The sequence below is a fragment of the Sipha flava genome, unplaced genomic scaffold (assembly GCF_003268045.1).
Source record: "Sipha flava isolate LNK unplaced genomic scaffold, YSA_version1 2_pilon_pilon, whole genome shotgun sequence".
Taxonomy (NCBI): Eukaryota; Metazoa; Arthropoda; class Insecta; order Hemiptera; family Aphididae; genus Sipha; species Sipha flava.
Window position 1 is genome coordinate 2,694,754 of NW_020272972.1, and position 23,306 is coordinate 2,718,059.

The 23,306-nt window shown below is 37.1% G+C and overlaps 1 protein-coding gene across 6 annotated transcripts in view; it reads right to left on the reverse strand.

The window, feature by feature from the left end:
• Nucleotides 1-344: 344 nt before the first annotated feature.
• LOC112686141 (ADAMTS-like protein 1) overlaps nt 345-23,306 on the reverse strand; it is a 206,022-nt gene continuing 183,060 nt past the window's right edge. For 2 of the 6 annotated variants that reach the window (XM_025558309.1, XM_025558310.1), the window contains 17 exons: nt 21,221-21,319; nt 20,988-21,120; nt 17,828-17,945; nt 17,562-17,750; nt 17,317-17,468; nt 14,924-15,258; nt 13,801-14,096; nt 13,057-13,184; nt 12,448-12,549; nt 11,605-11,774; nt 11,213-11,311; nt 10,462-10,606; nt 9,834-9,916; nt 9,542-9,728; nt 6,448-6,596; nt 2,835-2,982; nt 345-536 (listed from right to left, as the gene is read on the reverse strand). In XM_025558309.1, coding sequence (XP_025414094.1) covers nt 430-536; nt 2,835-2,982; nt 6,448-6,596; nt 9,542-9,728; nt 9,834-9,916; nt 10,462-10,606; nt 11,213-11,311; nt 11,605-11,774; nt 12,448-12,549; nt 13,057-13,184; nt 13,801-14,096; nt 14,924-15,258; nt 17,317-17,468; nt 17,562-17,750; nt 17,828-17,945; nt 20,988-21,120; nt 21,221-21,319 — 2,640 coding nt within the window. In that variant the 3' untranslated portion in view covers nt 345-429. Of the gene's footprint in view, nt 537-2,819; nt 2,983-6,447; nt 6,597-9,541; nt 9,729-9,833; nt 9,917-10,461; nt 10,607-11,212; nt 11,312-11,604; nt 11,775-12,447; nt 12,550-13,056; nt 13,185-13,800; nt 14,097-14,923; nt 15,259-17,316; nt 17,469-17,561; nt 17,751-17,827; nt 17,946-20,987; nt 21,121-21,220; nt 21,320-23,306 lie in introns of all 6 variants that reach the window. The other 4 variants (XM_025558312.1, XM_025558311.1, XM_025558314.1 and 1 more) reach the window with 4 other exon arrangements.

Genomic DNA, 23,306 nt, shown 5'->3' on the forward strand with positions numbered 1-23,306 from the left:
CAACGGTAAACGAATGAAATCGAAAGACGACTGCTGCGAACGTCCTTAACCGATGAGTTGTTTATCGTACACGAAGCGAGTATAAATATTGTCGCATTACCGTACGTACTTTCCACCCGACGGAACGAAATAATTTTACTTATCCAACAAATACAAATACGTAAACTATTATTAGTTCAATAATAAGACGCGTGTCACACATGTATCATCGTAACTCGTAGATCGATTTTATAATAATTATGTAATATGTACACTGGATTAATTTAAAAAAAAAAAAAAAAAAAAAAAACGCGTCGATAAACGCACGAAAATAATAGTAAAACAGTAATAATAATAAAAAAAAAAAAATACATATAGTAAACGAAAAATAGAAAAATAAAATTGAAACGACGACGGTGAGAGAATATATTATATCGTTGCAATACAACATCATGTACACGAATGGCAACATTGTGTTTGATATTGACGCAAGTGACACATGTTCATTTGTTTTATGTTCTTGCAGTTGGACTTGCTGTGATCCTTACATTCGCCTTCTGCAATAAAAAATCGTCAACAAATCATCATTTTCATCCGCTTATTAAACCCTAAACTTAACACGTCGAAACGCGTTTACAACACGACGTGACGGGTAAGGCGGCACTATCACTGTAACATCGTATACAAAATTGTATCCAATTCAAATTAATTTATCTAGATAGGTCTATTTTTATTTTTTATATTATCTGTATAAATAGAAAATAAGTTAACTGAGTCGTAATCCTAGATTAATAATGAAATTATCTAAATACATTTATCTGGATAAAATACAATTTTTAATACAATTTTAGATTCAGAACGGAGTTGTTAAGTCGATACATCCCCCATGTATCGATTTTATAATGTATGGGGTTTTTTTTATGTGTTTGTCATCACCTTTTGGAGCAGTTAAAGTCGTTTCGAGTTTCTACTTTAAGAGTGATTTCTGGTATAAAATTATAATTAGTTGGTACTTTGGGGATCAAAAGTAAGAAATGTCCAGTAGTTTTCAAAAGTGTCGAATATAACAAAACAAAAAAAAAAAAAAAAATTAAGGAAAAACGGGGATAAAAAAGATAATAATACGATTTTATAGTAAAATATTTGTTTATTTATTCATTATTAGGTGTATAATATTAATTATTTAATATTTTTATAGGCATTTTAAATACCATTGTTATTGTGTATTACGATTAAAAATAATTAATTTAATTTAAATAATTTTAATTTTGTCCGATAGGTAAAATATTAATGCATTATTTAAAAATAATAAATAATATAATTATTGATACCAAATCGTATGGTGTTGTAAACCAAAATTTATTGTTAAAATGCTTTAAAAATATAGAAACATTTATTTGACTTATAAAGTTACATTAATCAAAATTGTTATATTTTTTCTGAACAACAAACGATGATTATTATCTTTACATAGATTAAATTAAATTATTTCATATCTTTTATCATCATCCAGACAATTATTTCATCAACTATCCCTTATCTTTATTCGAATATTTAAAAAATGATCTGTATACAACACTGATGGTAAAGTATATATTTTATGTTAATCGACGAAGGTTCAATCGCGGCGTTTACTATTTCAGTACGATACTGATGTTAAATGTTTTTAGATACCGATCGAGAACGGTTATGTGATGTGCAGTTGTAGTATTTCCTATTTGGGCAAAACGTACGGCCGTAGTGGCGCCGTTTCGGGTGGTTTTGAAGTCGAGCCAAATTTATCGCAGTTGAATTTTTCTCCTCGAATCGAAAATTGTCAGCAAAAATGCAAAAAAAAAAAAAAAATATAATCCAACAAGTTCTGTACAACAATTTATTAAAAAAAAAAAAAAAAATACTAACTGCGTAATTCTTTATCGGTTACTGTGATTAAAATTATAAAATCTATTGTTTCTAATACGAAATTTATTAATTTCAGAGAAGTGTACCACGTTACACGTACGTAACTTAAATATTACAGATTGTACGTTAGGCGTTTTGCTTGAGAAAAAAAAACAATTTAGTCTACGAGTAAGAAGTATCAGATGAGGGTGGAACGCGTACTTTTCGGTATAAATCAGGGTGTTACGTAAATCGGTTTTGATTCCATGTCTTGATAGTAAATTCCCTATTATAGTGGGCATAAGTACATGTATTATTTAACAACTTTCCGCAGAGGACGCTGGATATTTATTTATTTTTTCAAAAACACGAACATTTTTAAATTAAGTATCAGCAGCTGAACATAATTTCTCTTATAAATTCTTGTAATGATTTTACTATTAAAAATAAAAACTTAATTTATCCGGGATTAGTTTGAATTTTTAAAAATAAAACTAGTGTGCGTACTCGTACGTTTCTCGGTTAGTTATTCTCGTTTCGAGTTTAAAATTATATTTCAATCGCAAAATAAACTGATGTAGGTATATAGTTTCGTTTATTCATGTTTGTGGTGAGTTTTTTTTTCGCATATCTTGATAGGAAAGACCCAAAAAATGTATTTTTCAATAATAAACAATCTTCGTGATATAATTCGAGCGATAACAGAAAAATAATACCAATATTCAGGGGATGGTGAACATTTATCGTTATGTAGACTACAATGCAATGTAAAAAAATAGTTTCTAATACGGAAAGTATCGTATCGTCGGAGAGGTTTTTTACTATTATTTTTTAGGGAAATAATTTAATTATCTATTAGGTAGTAAATTGCATCAGGGATGGCGTTAACGAGTATAATATCGGGTCCTACACTAGTGCTCAACTACCCGCGCGTGTCGTTTGATCGAAAATGCTCGTACAATACGTGTTTTTACTTGGTGCGCACGGCGGTCCGGTGCAAGTCTTCATCACCGGCGGCCTGGGCTGGTCACGACACGCGGTCCCGGCCGGTTTGTTGGTGCCGTACCATACGCACTGCAATATCCTGTACCTCAAGCCATCCTTTTCGCACGACGCCGTGCACTGCGGAAAAAAAACAAAACAATTATTCGTTAAACCCACACCGCCCGGAGTTAGTCATACAACACACGGTGTTTATTTCAATTATTTTTATACGATGCATAAAAATCCCCAGGGCACAGGTGTAATAAGTAAAAAGTATAACGGGAAAAGATAACATGAAACGCGTGAAAGGAGAAGCCACCCTTAGTAATGACACGTTATCTGTTGTTTAGTTAAGTCTTATTACACTATACGATCTTTAGGGGTCTATAATATTGACAGGTCAGTTATAAAGGAGTTAGGATGGGAAAAGATTTTTGGATGGAATTTTTTTGTAAAAGCTGCTTCGCGATCGGTTTCAATTCTTACATTTGAACGGAGAGTTTAATGAAAAATATAAGGTAGAGCGTTAGACATTTAACGTAGGCTTTTGATTTATGATTTAGAATGTTTGAACTGTATTAGGGCTTAGTTGTTTTGTATTAGCCTAATAAATTATAGTACATATTATGTACAGTATTACTCAAGGGACTAAATGTGATTAATCCATGTATACCTACGCATATTTCAGACGTTCATCAGACCAACGGTAAAAAAAATATTGTTCGCCACCTAAATTTATTTAATAAAAATTTTTTGTATTTTACATTTATTGTTAATAAAGACCAACAGAGACACGTAAATGTTACACAACAACGAAATTTCCCGGATCTCTATTAGTCTATAACCGATTTTAAGCATGTAGCGGCATCCACCCGAGAAAATCTAAGAAAGCAAGAACGAGTGTATTATACTCGTAAATCGTATAGATATGTCGCATACGTTAATTGTTTATAATTTTTATTTTTTTATCGTATGGCATTGACTCTATGAGATTTACTATAAATTTAATTTCGTCGTTGTACAACGTATATGACACGATCAAGTACAACAACAAAATACAGAAATAATTTTTTACACCATTGAGTTAAATAAATCTATAAAACTCCATAAATTACTTCGGTGGAATACGATTACGAATATTTTAAATTCACAACATTTTTCCGTTGCGGGTAAGTTACAAATAGTTATATGTTATTTTAGTTTTACTTCTTTTTTTTAACAAATCATTTTTTTTTCTTTCCCATTCGTCGCAGAGAAGAGATGGCAAAGAAATGTTTAAGTAAGTTTCTTACGAAATCCTGATGCATAATTTTTTTTGGTGTACTGGTTCCGCTCGGGAAACGTTTTATTCAAAACAATTATTTATGAAATATATACGTATACATTTATTTCAAAGAAACGGACGAATCATCCGGCAGCATACAAGTAAGGGGAATTTGAATTGTTAATGATAAATTAAAAACTTTTAAAAAGTTGAATTATAATAATAGCCCCGGCTAGTAAACTTTATCATTTCTACATAAATTATTTATATTTACATGATACGGCAATTTTTTTGTAAGAAAAAGAGCAATTTGAAGTTCGGAAAATTGGCTGCCTGTATATTAAAACGGTTAAAAAATAAAATAAATGTAAAAAATAAAATATATTTTTAAAAAATTGAACATGTCGAACATTAATCGTGTACACAACAATAATATAAATAATTATATAAATTATACACGACGACGACGTTTACCTTAAACGAAAATCAAGTTGACGAAGAAAAATAATTATCAAAAATACATACGAAATCGAAATGGAACCAACGTATACGTAACTATAGTTATACGAGTATTCTTATTTATCATAGAAGTATTTACTTTTACATTATTTCTTGGAACCGTAGGAACCCTTAAGGAATAGAAAAAATAACTCAGATATGCCTCACATAACATATTATTGTACACTTACAAATATTTATGCATAAATGTGGAAATGGAATCTTTAACGCTTAAGTTTTCTGAAACTACTCATCCAATTACTTCGATTTTTTTTTTTTTTTTTTTTTTTATAATGAAAAGAATTCATCGCGTAACAGGTTTTATGCTTGATTTCGATCATAATGGTTAGTCGATTCATTACTTAGGTGATTATGATTTTTGATATACCAATACACCACGGCGAACAGAAAAAAACACATTCGTCCGGGTTACACGTTAAGACGGCCGATTAGAACACCGCTGGACAGCTAAATAAACGGTTGAAAAGTTTTAAACCATGTCAGAGAAACTTGCCATCAGTCCTAAGCTCGGGTGAAACCAACGATAGTAATTTATTTTTATCTGCCCATAGTAACCTAACCCAACATGAACATAAGCATTTATTTTCAAGAGCGGAACAGAGTAATTCAATTAATAAACGAGTACACTTATAGATAATTTTAATACGCGGTCGCAAATAATGGGCATATGTCATCTACTCTGGAGGATATTAATAAACATTTAATGCAATAACTGCGATTATAGTACGAACGCGTTCGTCGTCAACTGCGGCGCGCACCCGGCACACGTGTCGCAGCGTGCTTTACCGGAGACTCGCGAGAGGAAATTGTACCGTGCGCGCGTCAGCTAAAAGGATTTGTGCGATTCGAATTTGCCAGACGGTAAAACGCAGTTATTACCATGTGGTTCGTCGGCGACGTGTTCGTTGGCGGTGGACAAGAGATCAAAGGGGAATTATTTTTCTTTCGATCCACGGTTTCGGCCCTGTTCTATGTACGGCCGCTGTGAGTTCTGACGCAAGGCGTTGAAACTGTTCGTTTGGAAAACTATAAGTTGCACTTGCCGATCAGCGGACGAAAAATAAAGCCGTAAAAAACGAAAAAACGTACCTACAGTCATGGGAATGAGAAACAATTTTATCGGACGTTTATTATATTCGTGTAACATTTTGACTTCACGAAAACAGTTCCGAATAAAACTCCCTTCCCTCACGGTGACGTCGTAAATGCACGAACGCGTGAAATGTCGTTCGACGTGTTTTAAACTCGCGAATAAATAAATAAAAAAAAAAATGATATGTAATCAGTGTACGACGACGTGATCGAATAACTGATGCGAACCGTTACGAACGATGATTTTGCGGGATAAGTCATACGTGTTACGTCGTAGGTGTGCTTCATCGGTGTAATATTATTTACGTATTGTTCATACTGAAAACGGGTTCAGGTGGTAAAAGACCCGTCTTCGTGCACATGGCTTTCGAACGCTTTGTGTGACGAAAACGTTTCAGCGAGCTTATCGACCGCACCAGTTCGTTTTTGACCGCGCGCGGCGCAAATCCGTAATGATAACGCACGCACGCCATGTAGAACGGCGAGACGATACGGTCGCGAATAATTTAATCCGACGACGACAATCTACGAAAAAACGAGGTACTCGTCGCAAATCGAAAAACTCTATTTTCTACTTCTCCAACACTCCTATCATATCCTCTCCCCGTCCTTCCATCTGCCCACCCTCTACAAAACGTACAAATATTTATATATATATATATATATATATATATATACCCGGTTGAATTATTTATCGCTATAGCCAATCCGCGCACAGCACCACTTACCTCGGACCATTCGCCTACTTTCCAAGTTCCTTTGCACTGATCGTTGTAGCATTCTTTCCGGTTCACCGGCTTTTCGATCCCGTGGCACGCCTCGTCCGATATAGTGGTTCCATCCGAATTCTGACAGTACACGTTCCGTCTCTGCATCGCTGCGCAAAGTGAAAACGAAAACGGGTGACGCGTTTAAAAATTTAAACTATCGTCAAATATTTATGCGCACGCAACAAGGATCGTATATACGCGCATTTAATGGCACTCTACGCGCGAGTACTCATTACCATAATACAACACATCATAAAATGATTATACAGCCGAGTCGACGGACTGGATTTCACGGCTTCAGCGAGTGTGTTTTCGATCCCCCAAATCAATCCTCCCCGTGAGAGTTCGCATCGAATTTATCCGGGCTTACAACGATACATTATTGTTAATTCCGTATCATCCGATCCGTTCGTCTTAAACGTTTTTAACAAAAGTAGGTACAGAGAATCAAATTAGTTTCACGAACCGCTTTATTTGAGTTTGCAAGTTCTACGTTTACAGGAGTAGCAATCGTTTAACATAATGTTAGGGTCTATCGAAAAACCGTAATGCAATATTGTATTTATTATATTTTGTGGGACAGTAAATATTTTTATGCAATGAAAAGGTCGTAAGTGAATTTTATGCTTCTGCAATTATTCCTCTAACTAAAATTTTAATAATCTCTAACTCTGAGTGTTTTTAATGATTCATCAATTTCCGAGATTAACAAACTCAACTCGATTCTATTATTCGTATAACATATTATTAAAATAGTGTACAGGTGATATGGTTATTTATAATACATGATTTCTGGACATCGACGTTGGTGACGCGTAGTGATAGTTTCCTCAGAACTTTGTTGACATTTATTAGTGACTATAACTATTTGCAATGACGAAATTAAAATTTTGTAATTGATTTCATTGCGATTTGAAAAATACACTGCTTTTTTTTATAATCGAGCAAAATATCAAAACCATTTAGAGGATATTGATCGATGCATATAAATTTTACCGATTTCCACGATTTTCGATTAGATTCCTTTGATACTTTTAAAAGACAAAAAAAAAAAAAAAAAACGAAAAAAAAAATATAAATTCCATAGGTTGGTTTTTTTTTCTACCAAAAAGGTAGATAAAAGATAGAAACTCCCACATAACCAATTTTTTTTTTAAACGCGATTGCATTATAAACATAAAAAATTTTACATGCACACATTTATGAGCATATTTAGTATTCACCTATATTTTTTTATGTACAATTAAAGTTATTTCAATCATATTATATATATACCTACAACAATATTTACATTGTTGTTACTGAAGTTTAATTAAAAATTGTAATTGATAATTATGAAGAGATGCTGCTCTAAAAATATTCCATCATGTTGATGTTTATAACTTTTTATAATTGCATAGCTGTATTGTTTTTGACAAAAGCAAAATAAGAAAAGTCAAATATTGACGACATATTTTTGATATAGAATTTCGAAAGTTATCACACTCGTAAGTACAAATTAATGTGTAGGTGAAAGTTTGAACTGTCATACAAGACCTTTCGAAAAACAATGTTTACTTAGAAGTGTTTTTCAAAGCACACATTGAGCACATGATTAAATCTAATCTAGCACATACTGCACATTTTATTGGATAAAATTATGATTCTACTCAGATATATTTAGTGTTTAATTTATAAAAATTATGTCCACCCGGATAAGACAGTCGACAGCCATGGGATCGGTATTATTTAGAACAGTTGTAGTAATCGGCGATGGATTCTACCAATGGTGGGATCTAATTTTTTTTTATTTTTGCAGGAGGTGAAAATAAAATGTAACGGTAGACTTTGTTTCAAATCAGATTCTCAGGTCGGTAAATCGGGTCCGCGATTATTTGTGTATCTTTTAAAAGCGATAATTGAGTCCTGGGAATAAAAAGGGAAGGTTAGGTTATCAACCCGCTTACCTAATTCTATCTCACCTATTGCTATAATTTCCCTAAATATTTGGTCTGAATTCATAGCTGCCACCATGCGTATAAAAAATGGTTGCAAATCATATCATTCACGATTAGACCAACGTCCTGACATTTTTAATTATGTCGACAAATTATTATAAATACGGTCAGAGACGTAATCGAAATTACAAAGCACAGAGCGAAAAAAATAATAGCGCGCTCGATAAAGAACAATGCTTAAGAGAGCAAACGATGGAGTACTTTAATAATACGGCAACTCGAATTGAGTTTGTTATATCCGTATCATTCGAGTTTTTACCAGTAAAAACATTTACAACACAGTACTATCGTATTATTAGTTTTTTGCTGGGACTCGACACAAAGTTTTTTCTTTTCCGGCGCTCAACTTACACACTATTTTTTATTTTATCTCGAGACCCAGTTCACCATCCGCGCTCAGGCCGATATTTTATTCGAAAATCCGCGACGTTGCGTTACGCGTAGTAACTACTACTATTTACGCGTAGGAAGACCCGATAGCACCTTTGGCTAACTTTGAAAAAAACGCTTTTAAACCGATTAAAATTTGATGTCGTGATATTTTTTTAAATGTTCAATTTTACTAATTCTTTTAAGTACGCAATTTATATCTATAAGTTATTAATACAGTGTTAATTTTAAACTTTGAAAATTTACTTTTCTCGCTTTACGACTGGCAAATACATCGATAAATTCTTCATATGAAATATTTTATTAAAATATCCTTGTGCTATTTTTATGATTTCATCATTAAATTCACACGCAGCGTATACAACAAATATTCAGCATCTACGTATTTCAAAAAGTATAATGGAAAAATGTCGATTTGACTGTAGGATAAAAATAAGAACTTTTCCACGGTTTCGCGCCGCTTTGCGATTCGCGCCCCTGGCGCAGGCATAGTGTTCGCCAAACCCTTGCTACGCCACTGGTTACCCGCGCGGTGGCCCCGTCGATCGAAACGAAAAGCGTCTACCTCGCACCGCCGTCATCACGACAACGAAAACGGGATAGTATTATCGCGACCGCCCGATCGATATGGTCGGATTGATTATTTTCCGTTATTTCGCACGTACCCGTGTTCCACGTGAAACACTTGGACTCCTCGCACGGCTTCCACTCGGTGACGGTCCACTGGGGGCAGTCGTCCGTCTCGCACTTCTGTATGGTCACGGGCGTCGGCAGCCGCGCGTCCTCGCACAAGTTGTTGTCCACGCTCTGCGTCATGTTGTTCAGCTTGACCATGCAGTGAGCGGCTCTCATCTGCAAACACGTCAACGCGAAACGGGACGACAATCATTGTGAATCCGAATAATTGTTGTACGGGTTTCTATTTTCCTACGCCCGCGCATAAACATCCACACGTACCTGGAACCCGTTTCCTCCGCAAGGCGGTGAGCACTCCGACCATTCCGTGATGACCCATTCGAATTTCACGCTCTTACGGTCGCCTGAAAAGTTTGTGTGGTTTTTCGATTATTTTACTTTGAATTTTTTTATCACGCATTCGATTTCGATCACTATCCGACGACTGTACAATAATATCCCTCCACCGATCCCGCACCCTCGCTCTGACCACCAACCGTACTGTAAGCGATACCGATCAGCGATTTGCGGACGGGAGTAACCGCGAAGGGACCGTTCCCCCCCCGTTCGGCAAACCAAATACCGTGGACTGTGGGTGTTAAACCACTATATGATAAATTTAAATTAAGCCGATTAGCTCCGCCGTTTGCACGAAGACTACTTCGCGCCTACGCGTTGGCTATGTAATGTGTACTCTATAAACGTATACTACGTCATTTGTACAAATTACAATCGATATTACAGTATAGGTAAGTACATTACGGAGATATTTGCTTTTAGATATTTAAAAAATTAAAGTTAATGATGATCGAAACAGATGTTCGATCATAAAATATTCGATCGACATCCCCGTTAGAAATCGTAGTTGCACTGTTACTATCGCTACTGTCGAAAGTTGTTATATGCATACCTTTTCCGAGCACGACGGGCTTGCCGAACATGTCCTCTTCGGTGGTAGTTTCACTTCCGGTTGCCGGGTTCGCCGGTTCTTCCAAAAACATTCTGTTTACACGCGCGTTGCTCACGCCGTTGAATCCCTGAAATGGCCACAGAGCCTACTCATTTTATTAGTATCAGCGTTCGTCATATGGCTTTTTCGTCCGGCGGAAAATGAAACAAAACTTTCCCCGGGTTCGCGTTTATGGTATTACATGTAGTAGTGGCACAGGGAGTAACGAATGCGTAATATATAAAATAACGTGGCGTTTATTTTATATACGTGTAATATACAAAAAATTAAAAACGGCCGTGTGCTGAGGATAAAAGATTAAAATGAATCGAATCAAATAAACGAGTACGTATACACATGCAAGGGTTTAATCGTGAGGTTGTATTAGGTAAAAGGTGGTGAGGATCATATACGGGTGGCTAAACTATAATAATTATTTTAGTGTATACGTGTATGTTTATGTGTATGTATGTATGTGTGTATGAAAGTATGTGCGTGTGCTTATAAAATATTCTGTGCGCTTTACGTAAATGGTTGGGAATAATAATATTATAAAAATAAAAAATAAAAAATAAACCATATCACATAATGTAGGTAATCAAACGGAATGTGCAACACACATTATGTATTTATAAGAAAAAAATATATCAAGGGAACTAATCATCTACGGTGATAACCCAGGAAATTCAGTTTTATTTTCCTTTTATCTCACCTTGAGGTTAAAAAGAAGACTGTGAAGGTGAGGCAAGTTTCGTGAACTTCCGGAAGTGGTGGGTTTTGGGGAGACGTCTATAGCACTTTTCTCTGTTTCCTGTTTACAGACACAAAGAAACGTTGTAATGTACTAACTACTATACATAGTTATATACAATATCTATTGCATTCGGGTATAGCAGTAAGTAGGTGTGTACATTATGCCATCGACGTTGTCTTATTGGTGATCAAACGCGGGACGGAAAACAGGTCAGATTAGATCAAATAATATATAATACAATTAAACATGAAAATAAGGATAGGAAAGTTAAAAAAATATATATATATAAAAATATAATCGTATTAATAATAATAATCAAAAAAAAAATGAAAATACGACGAGATACTCACAACGACGTGCTTTTCAGAAGATGCCGTGCTCGTCACGATGGACTGAGTGGTAGTTTTCTGCCGTTGTTTGTGTAGTTTCTGTTCGCGATTGTGTTCACCTTTGATGCGCTCGTGGCTGATGTCAAACGACGGTTCTATGCCTTGCGGATTCGCGTACGAAGGGTTCATGCCTTTAGCGCATAAAACATTACACGCGAACATGTGTAAATAAACAGTGATAATGATAATAAAGCCAGGATATTATTACTTAAGTAATTTGTAGAGGTTAGTTGAACGAGTACCTACGTGACTTTGTAAACATTTTCGAGTCGAGTTAGAATGCTTGACTTAACTCGAAAAAAAAAAATGTTTTTACTTGTAAATACGAGTACTCAACTTAAATCGAGTATTTTTCACTTTACTCGACTTTATTAATCAAGTAATCGAATTTATTTCACTAATTTATTGAAAAATAATTATTAAAACCATAAATATCTGGGAGTCAAATATTTCCTATACACTCGACATTTTTCAAGTGCTCGAATTTTGAACTCGACTCATCATCAAAAAGCAATATTCGTCCAACTCTAGTAATTTAGTTATTTAGAATTTAGTATTAATATAATATTATTATGATTACGATGATAGTAAAAATTTGTTGTTGCCAGTGTTTATTTCAGGAGGGTGACCAGGGAAAGAGGGTATTACCTACAAACCCCTAATTTACACCATCCCCTTGAAAAAAATTTAATTATTTACTAATTTCTGTGGCATATCCCCTAAAAAGGTATGATATCTCTCCTCCTCCGAAATAGAAGGCCTAAAATAAACACTGGTCGTATCTGATCCAGAAATATCACATACCTGGATCTTGTTGATTGAGGGGCTTGTCGATTTCTTCCGAACTCGGGAATTCACCTGGCTGGGGTTTTATGTTAATACTCATGGTGGCTTGAGCGTTTCCGGCTAAAAATTACAGTATGTGTTATTAAGCTGCAGTGCAAGTATAACCCGTTTAATAGTATGAGCCACAATGAAGTGTACCCATTAAAATAATTCAAGGTTATCGATGAAATAAATATAACCAAACATACTACGCGAAAATATACGGAATTAAATATATTAACTACGTTCTATCTTTCTAAACATTATATACCGCATTTGCAACGGTTATTCGTCCTACTCAGTTTCTCAGCCATTGGCGCTTACAATTGTGCAAGCATTTTAAATAACGTATCGCAATTTTAATTAAAAGGATTTCAGCTCAAATTTAATAAAGGAATTGCGATCGAGGTAAGTATTTAAATTTTAAAACTTTGAAAGAAGTTTCGACGTAGTATTAACGTCTATCTAAATTACTCAATCGCACATCTATTCAATAATATACACATACATCGGAAATATATAAGATGTACCAAATCCTTAATCCACCCCTCATAAAGCGCGCTATCGATAATATGATTTACGGTTTACCGCTACAAGTATAAGTTCCTCGGTCCGAGTACGTGGTTGCCCTAATCTTGAGGATGCCTTTTTTTGATATCCGCACTTTCTTGCCGTTCTGTAACATCTGGCCATCTTTGGACCATTGAATTTTACCCCTGTAACGCATGTAATTATCATACCAAATTAAATGTATGTATATTATAACATATAACATGTGATGAACTATTATAATATTTTTAAGCTGAATGGTGGTGAATTTTTGCCCTGAAGGTATACACCTACGCATCAACTCCATTCCGCAACGAATGTTTTAGATTCTTATTGAAGCTATGTATTTTATAATAACTGTATTTTTTTAAATTCATTCGAGTAGTAAAGCTTCAGTATAAGTTTCCAATAGCGATGTTATGGATGGAGAAATAATCATAAAATATGTCACTACAAAGAAGTAATTTTAAAATGTTCAAAGTAGTATTAGAAAATCAAGAAGAAAGATCGAAATAAAATTAAAAAAATCTATGTTTAATCACTTAAAGTGCAGTTTTTGAAAATAATATTTTACGAAGGAAAGAATGAGATTTGAACACAATCATATTAATATTATTTATAATACATACCATATAAAGTAATATTATTTTTCTAAAAATATCCAAACAATTTGTTTACGAGCTCTTAATATTATCTGAACACTAATCACCGTATTGCAGTATATCACAGTGGATCTAAATTTTTGATTTTTTTTTTTTTTATTAATAAAAATTACGAGCTTGCCTTTTGTTGACGACGGGACACCTCATTTTCATCTCCACTCCCCTGAACACGGTCGCCTCGCCGCCGACTTTTAGCATGACTTCTTCATCGGGCGTGGACTGTTCGTATTTCTGGGCCACGTCCGATACCATAATCGCTTCCTGCGAACTGCACACGGTCGGGTTGCACAATCTGCTGTCCAGCGGCTTCTCGGTACCGCAATCCGAGTCCGGTCGATTTATAATGTGCCCGTGAGCTATCCTCTGCACGCACTCCACAACTCTCGTTTTCACGCCTCCGTTACACTTTTTACTGCACTGTAAACGGTACGTAATATCGTTTTTAATAACTCAACAAACGCGTGAGGTGCCTAAAGTCGTGCACGTATTGATATCGTTTCGGAGAAGCATTGTACACAGTACAAGGGTCAGAAAACCTACTACACCGTGTCGAAATCCGTCGGCCCTAAGATGTTGTCGAGAAGAACAAAACTCGGACCGTATGCAGGTGTAATAATGATAGCTTTGACGTACGGGTGTGAGGGCTGGATAATGATTAACAGGACAGACAGGAAACCGAGGACTTTCGAGAACAAAAGCTCGGACGAAAATATGTCGACCCATATTAGACGCAGGAGAATAATGGCGAAAGGGATGCCGCAGAGGGTAGCCGTGGGGACGGTGCCATCGCGGCACTGATGATACGAGGGCGGCGCGGGCACGTGATGCGCCGAAAAGAAAACGGACCCGAGTAAGGGCAGCCGCTCGAACGGGGTGTAGCGTACAGGTCTACGCATCGGGTACGGTTGCATTGTATCCAAAGGATAAAGGTAACTACGGCGGCTGTTTACACACGGAGAGGCGTAGCCCCGAAACGTGCGCGTGTCGTTGACGACGAGGATGCTTCGTAAATGCAAAACTTCTATTTCCTCGTGTTCCGGATCGCGTTGTTGCTCGGAAACGAAGCGATAAAATCTAGAGATACGGTCGAAACCGAAAGATTAACAAGACGCACTGTAACGTTAGAAAATCGGTCGGCCGGCGGGTTCAAGGCGAAACGGTAAGGGGAACGGGTGCGCGCACGGGGAACAACGAACCACGGGGGCGGCGCGGCCCCCGGGGGAAAGAGATGACCGGTCGCGCACCTTGGACCATTCGGACGTGCGCCATTCCGCGGGGCAGTCGATCATGTTGCACTGCTTGCGGTCCGTGGGCGGCGGCTGCGGGCACATGTTGTTGGGCACGATCGCCGTGTTGCCCTCGGTCACCTCGTGTATGCAGTTCACCTCGCGCATCTGCAGCCCGATGCCGCAGCTCTGCGAGCACGGCTGGAACTCGCTGGCGTTCCACCGGGGCGGGCACGGCTGATCGTTGCACGTCTGCGTCAGCACCTCCGGCTGGTCGTCGCGGGCGCACAGGTACGGCGACACGATCTTCTTGTCCTCCTCGCGGACGCACAGCACCAGCGACTCTTGGACACCTGCGCGCCAACCGAGAACACACACACACACACACACGTTTGGTCACCGACCGTCCGCGTCCGACAGAACGTATTCGTTCTTGCACGCGAATAACAATAAAAACCCGTTCGCAACTATCCCGACCAAGCCACGACGGCGTATCCGCTACGGCGTGCGACACGTGTTACGTAATGATTTACAAAAAAAAAAAAAAAAACTTTTCAAAGCCCTAACCTAACCTGTTATACGTACACGTATCGTACCTGTTCGTAATCGTTTTCAAACCGTCTAATCCATGGGTTCTCGACCTTTTGAGATCCGCGCCCCGTTTCAAACGAGTTCACGCCCCGTCCCCTCGCTACTACAAGACTCTGACGTGTGCATGATATTTATATGTAAACTAAAAAAAAAAAAAATAATCGACAACTGCCACGACAAACACAGCGGCAACTGACGGCGTGGAAAACGGCGACGTTTTCGATTCTCGTGCTTTTTTTTTTTTCAACATTTTTTCACGCCCCTCCTAACATTTTGGCATGCCTCCCTGGAAGGGCGCGCCCCCCAGGTCGAGAACCACTAATCTAATCTATCCGTCCGTCAAACTGTAAAAATGTGAAAGTACTTTTTTCAGAACGTTTGCATTGGCGCTTTTTTCTCCGTTTATTTTTTCAATATCCTACATGATAACTTTTTTAAATACCCATTGCTCGCGCTTGAGATCATAATGATTCGAGAGCCTCTGGGCTAAACTAACCTCTGGATCTTTATAATTATTTTTGATTATATCAATTAAAAACAAAATGGCAAAAAGGAAACTGAACTCAACGCGTGGGACAGAAATATAGTGATGTTATAGAGAAAATAAGACGATTATTAATTTACATTTTTATTCTTGCATTATTATTATTTATTTATTATTTTATTTGAGCTTTTAGTAAACTATTAAGCTTGACGATTAAACATAAATAAAAAATAATATATTATAATTTAATTATTTTCTTATAATTTATTTTAATATCTAATTTAGCTTATATTGACAATGTTGTTATTGTGCAATTAAATTTTTTGATTGTTACCAATAACTTTGTGGAATTCATATTTTCATTTTATTTCATTAAATGCATCTTAATAATATAGCGAAGCTGAATAGAATAGCCATCGTTTAAATTTTAAAATATAAAAAGCGGTATACAAATAGGCAATATATATTTCTATTCTTTGATTTTTAAAAATATGCTCACCCAGGAATTTATTTTTGGCCAAAGGAAATTTCAAATATTTTTTTTTTATTTGTATAGGGTTGCCATCGGTTGCAGAAAATATTAGCGTTGATCAGGGAATGTTTAAAGCTATTGAAATGTATACAACGTGGACCAATTTTAAAGCATTTATTATATTAAATATTTAGAGGAAGTTATACACAAGTATTTTACACCCGGGTGAAGCTATTTCAACTAGTTATTGTTATAAATTTTATACTGCAAAATTTTACTCTCAACAAAATAAATGTATCAGCTCTAACCTACGGCAAAAATTCTAATGCACAGTACATGTTTTTTACATAGGCTTTTCGTATGAAAATTAAATGAGCATACAATTTGTCGGTTGAACACTTAAATATTATGGTATCCCCCAACGGCTTCTAACACACTATAATATTACCATATTTCAGAATCTCTTCAATTCGATTAAAACTATCAATGTATGTATTTTTTGTTTAAAGAAATTTTTTCTAATGAAGTTAAAAACACAATAAATTTACTAAATAGTTTTGTCAACCATGTGATTTATTTATCGGTAACGATTTTCCATGCGAAAGCCTCCGCAAAAACATATTTAAAATCACAACCGCGTTTTACGTTGACGAATAGCTGAAGCACGGCGTTTTACTAGGAACACACAAACATAATACGATGATTATTTAATTAATAGAAACCGTAACGTGATTATTCTTATTACGATTTGATTGCGCGAAACACGTTTTTCTTACGATTCATTTGTATAAAAACGAATTCGTCGATGTACTTTTTTTTTTTTTTTTTAACCGTATATTATGATCCAGCCAATACAAATCTAACCTCCAAGACAAGAAGCACTGCAATGCGTAAAGCCTTCTCTTTTCCAAGAGTATGTTTTACCAAACGAACCGGGAGCCACTTTCGGCGGATTGAAATCTTCGGAGCTCGCGTCTGCGTACCCGTCTCTGATGGACCGCTCGTTTTGATCAAACCTAGGACCGCGATCAAAACCGTGAGACATGTTGGCGCGTGGGAAGAAAGGAACGAGAGTAAAAAAAAAAAAAAAAATTAAAAAACGCCTTTACATTTTGTTTATCGTGCACGGCATGGGGAAGCATTTTTCGACCTCGGGCGGTTTCGGACCGACGCACGCGTCGTCCGTCAACTTCGTCATGATCTGCGTGTAATCCAAATGGGCCTTGCAGTACACTTTTCTCGTCCTGATCCCTTCGCCGCACGTCACGCTGCACGGGCTCCAGTTGTCCGAGACGAACCTAAACGCATTTCGGTTAGATAAGCCGTTGACGCGCGCGGGCAACAGTTAAATAATGTGAATGCCAAGCATGTTTACAGTGTGTGCGGCGACGTCTTTTGTTGGCCAACCAACCGCTGAGCGCGGGCCTGCGAAAAACTCGTAGACTTGGACGGTTCAGGGAAATTCGATTCCGCCTCGAAGTTGTCCGCCATCGCTGCAACACCCACAGCAAAAACAAACACGACGTTAAGTGACAAATATAAGTGCGTAGACCATTATCACACAAGTGAAAACACGATACTTTGATGCGTTATGCGTTACGAGGCACCGAAAATATTATCTTTTCGGACCGTTGTTTCGGTGAGTGTAACGACGTTCCGCAATGCAATCAATATTTTTCTGTTTGTTCGTCTTGTACAATTATAACATAATAACCGTTTATCGATAAGCGGAAAACAATTTATGGTTTTTGATTTTGTAACTTTTGTCGACGAAAAAATATGAGCTCTTATTAAGACGTACTAAAGAAATTCAAATTGACGACGGAGGCGGTTTCAACATTTACATCTTAATGGGGCTGATTAATTTTAGCCACCGAAAAACACTGAAAAAAATTTCCCTAGCTAGGCTCTATTTACATTGTAAGTGCTTTAACGTTAAAACGTTAATTATGTAGCTATGTAACAACTGAGCATTGAGTTACTGACCCACTCGCCCACCCATCTCAAAATCTTTCTACGAGGGCACTTCCCTGGTATAAAGAGCTTATAAACCGCCTCCGAGTGGGAAGAAGGGTTTAGCACAGTATCTCTCATAAAATTATAATACCTCCCTTTCCCACTGTTATTTGTAAGGATACAAAAATTTAATTAACAAATTCATATACTCGTATTATATAGCTATTATATAATTAAATATGTATTAAAAATGTGCAGGAATAACAAAATTCAATTTTCTTGGTTTTTTACTAATTAATTTAATACTATGTACATAAATAGCTAATTTTTTATCTCTAAATAATGAAATTTTATATAAAAGTTACCATACTATATCATTATAAGATTAGACTATTGATTATCGTATGGCAAAAATACGATCGTTTTGTAATTATTTCATTCTTAATTTTTTTAGTCGGCGACTCGAGCGTGAAAAAACTCATGACAAAACGGTGTGACGTCTCGATTCGTATAAGAATTTTATAAACAATGTAATTGGAGTGTTTATTTTTATATACATAATGTAACAATTTAAAAATATTTTAAAATTAATTTGAATAAACAATGATTTTGAAGATGGAAAAAAATGTCAATAAATCTTCATTTGACCACTTCATCGAGTACACAATACTAATGATTTAATTTCAGAAACATCCTGTAAATAATCAAAAATAAAATAAAGTTATCTCCGGTGTGATCGACCGGGACGAAGATTTTATACGCGAAAGAGTGTTATTTTTATTGCAAATGAATGAAATGGCCTCGGTAAAAACGATACGGCGAAAATGTCTTTAATATAAATCGAAATGATTCGATTAGCCTTCGAGCGAATTTCACGACCGTCATGATGACCAGCTAGAGGGGTTAAGCGAACGCTGGTGCGCGCATGTAATACTTATAATTTTTTAAGGAAAACCGTAGTAATAGCCCGAGGGCGGCAAAGGGTTTATGCGTGTGCACAGCAAGTGTACGTTTATCGTTGTATCGACCGTCGACAGCTGCGGTCTGAAAAATGTAATTTAAACCCGCCGTTTTACTGCCGAACCGTCGTCGTCGGTTATGTAATCGAAAATAAAATAGACTTAAACCGATTTTTGTGCGTTTTACGATTATATTTATTCGCGTTGGCGGTGGTCTTGGGCGGGCGCGGTCGTTTATACGACGACGGTGACGGTGCACACACGATATCCCGTTCATCCGTTCAATTCGTTTGGGTCCCTCGGCGAGATTTTTCTCACGAATAATCGAGATCGACGACAACGCATTGAATTTTCCATTTTTAAGATACGCGCGTGGTTCGTGCGCGCTCGCGGTGACGTCGCAGCTAAATGGAATGACCTGCTCTTTCCTGAAGGGAACGTCTGTCTCATATCGCACATACGCGCGCGCGAAAACGCACTCGCTCGCACACGCGCTTAGTGCGACGACAACCGACGGACGAATTTATCTCGCGCGGGAAGCTCAGCACCATTTATCTTCGGCCCACTTCGACCGAGAGCGTCGCTTGTCAGAAGTCCGCGACGGGGGATGAAAATGCCGGCTCGTCAACGGCTAACGGGTACAGTACGTGTCGTCCTTCACGCGACATTTTTCGTGCACTCGCGATATTATTTCATACGGATGTATGCCAGTCGTCACGCGCAGATAGCAGCGGGTCTAAAGCTCTACCGTGCGGTGTATATAGGGAGCATCGCACGTTTTAGAAATGTTTCAGGTTAAGTGCGCACGGCCGCAAAAAAAAGTCTTTGGCCGAAGACCGAACGCTTTTCGCTTACACGGCTTCAACATTTCTGATCGGATCCAAAAGTGTGGGGGCCGAAGGAGGCGTATGCCCCCAAAATCCCTAAAAATAGGGTTGTGTAATACAACGTAATGGGTTTTCGATTTTTTTTTTTTTTGAAGTTCATTACGTCCAATGACTGAAGTGTTATAGAATTACGAAAAATCGAATAATATAATTTTATGTTTATCACGTAGCAACTGGTGCGCACCCTCCGCCCCCCGGTTCCGATTAACGTAACGGTGAACTTCGGAACGAACCCGATGTCGATGCGCGCGGATATCGTAAACGACAATGTTTAAATTTATCGTCACTAATCGCCCACGGACCCGTTTCACGAACCTCTTTCGACCCGTCAGGGCAACACGCGCGACGTAAGTGACGTTTACCGGTGCGGGAAATACGCACGCACGTCCGGCCGATGCGCCCTCCACGAGTTCACCGCACGGGAAGCGTCCGTGAAGTCTGCTCCGGGGCCGGCGTTAGGGGGAGGATAAAACGCGAAATTTTTTCAGAGCCTCACGCTTAAAATTGTCATTGAAAAACGTAAGTTTTGCCCGGGGCCTCAGGAAAAGGTAACGCCGGCCCTAGTCCGTTTGCTACACGAGTACGGATGAGAAGGCGACGGGACGCAACGAGTATTTTTGAACCTATCCAGTTTCGACGAGTGTCGATGTGTCACCGGTGTCCATACCCCCCCCCTGCAACGCGTCACTCCCGTACGACTCGTGGACCATTTGACTGCGGGGCTTGCACTTACGGAAGCACGGGACGTTCGCCGAACAAGTCTTCGTCCGTCTGGGCTCCGTCATCGGATCGCAAGTCAAGTACTTCTGTTTCGATCGGCACGTGATGTTCCTGATCTGCAGTCCATCGCCGCACGTCGCCGAACACTGTGCAACAAATTAACATTATTTATACGTTTTAACGGTTGTTTTCGTCGTCAGCAGAGCCGCGGCTAACGACGGCGTAACAATGTTCTTCGATACTCACTTTGGACCATTCACCGGTCGCCCATTCCGAGTAGCACGGTTGAGTGTTGCACTGTTCCTGTATTTTCGGTTTGTGACCGTGGCACATGTGATGCCATACCTGTATGCAGACAAGACGCGTTAAAAATACCGTGTACCGATTTGTATTCATAAAAATATCATTATTCATCAGAACGGGAACGTTTTCTCTAAATTATAAGCGGACATCAATACTCGCGGAAGAATTACATATACCAAAATATTTTTATCGTGTACTATGTACGATGATACGTTTGAATTTTCGCAATTATCATCACTTTTTTCAGAATTCATCAAACACAGGTTTGAAAAAAAAAATCTCCATTGAAAATTTTGATTTCTGAATAAGAAAGCACTTAGAATTTATAGAATTTACGATTGTTGATTATGATTTTCAAATGTATTTAACATCAATGTGCATGTAAATATAATATAACAAGTACACAACTCAAAACCGTTAAACTAGTACATATCATAATTAGATATACATAAATGATTGAAGCGTTTTGAACTACAAATATAGATACCGCCAAAAGTAGTTGAATACACGTTCAGTCGAATAAGACGTATTCGAAACACCGAAAATCGTAATTTAGAATGTTCAACGTGTTTTCGACCGTAACGTTCGGTAATAAAAACGTCTCGTAGTCAATATGCACGCAAGTACTTTCAACTAAATCTAACTAAATAATTACGTATACCGTTTGGCTTAATAGAAATATTACCGGTAAGATTAAGAACAATAAATATTATTCGAAAATTGTAAACAAATCGACACGAATCAAATACATAGCAATCGAAATGAATACTCTCTGATCAATATAAAATGTATATCGAATTGTGTATATACATTATTCTAACTGCGTGATATTGCGTGCTTTAGGTACGTATAATTTTAAAACGACATTACGAAAAGAAAATACTATTATTAGACAAAAGGTTACACAATGCAAGTAATGTAGTTTTTAAAAACGATTTTATTATTTTTTACTCTGTTTAAAACCAGTGCAACGTTAATTAATAATGTACTATGACTGCGGCAGCAAACGGACTCCGCATACTCGGTCTCGGGGAAACTAAAACAACGGGAATGGGGGAGAAAAATAAACAAATAAATAAAACGAAGAAAACCGACAAAAATAAATTGCAGTAAAAATTCTCGTTAACGTCTTATGAAAAACATCTTCAAGTCTATGTTTTTCGTATGCAACTAAATAAATGTAAATCTCTCGTACATTTTATTTTACAGACTGGTATATGTTAATGTGTCAACCTCAATAACAAATCGTCTACAATAACAAGTTTTGGTCGACAAAATTTCATTTTCAGACGAATACACACCTCGTCTCCCTATCGCTGATATAATAAAACGAGCTGAATTAAAAACATTTCATTTGAATACCCGTGGCCGTTGGTTGACATCGTATAAGATACATCGTCTACGCTCACGCCGAATGTAATTCGTATTTTTGTATTTATTTTGTATTAAATACATGTATATACATATATATCCTTGGAGAAATTAATGAAATGCACGCTAACACGAATCTTTTATAAAGAAGATCAAACGATTTCATTTGAATATTTGTATTTTTGTAACTGTCGCGAATTATACTATGTCAAAAAAGACGATATCACTTTTAAATTAAAAAAAAAAAAAAAAAACTATTTATTCATATTATACGAGCATTCGACAACACTCAAAGTGTTTCATTTATTTCTTTTTGCTTTGTGCGTAACGATTGAAGGATGACAATTTGTTAAAAATGTCAATTTTTCTGTTGCCGTTGAACTTTGAATTTTCTGTTCCACACTGTTAACGGTTGATACTATCGTAAATCGGTACTGAAAATTTACATATACCGTACCACCTAAGCACAGTATTCGCACTCCTACCGTAACATACAAGTAGTTATACGATTATAATAGTTAGGCGTTATTGGGTTTAGGTATAATTTGTCGGTAATCAAACGTGCGTTGTGGACGATATGTACGAGATTTTCGAACACGATTGAAGACGACAAAAATTGAGGACCGTGCATCGAGTACAGTTTGACAGATGAGTCGAT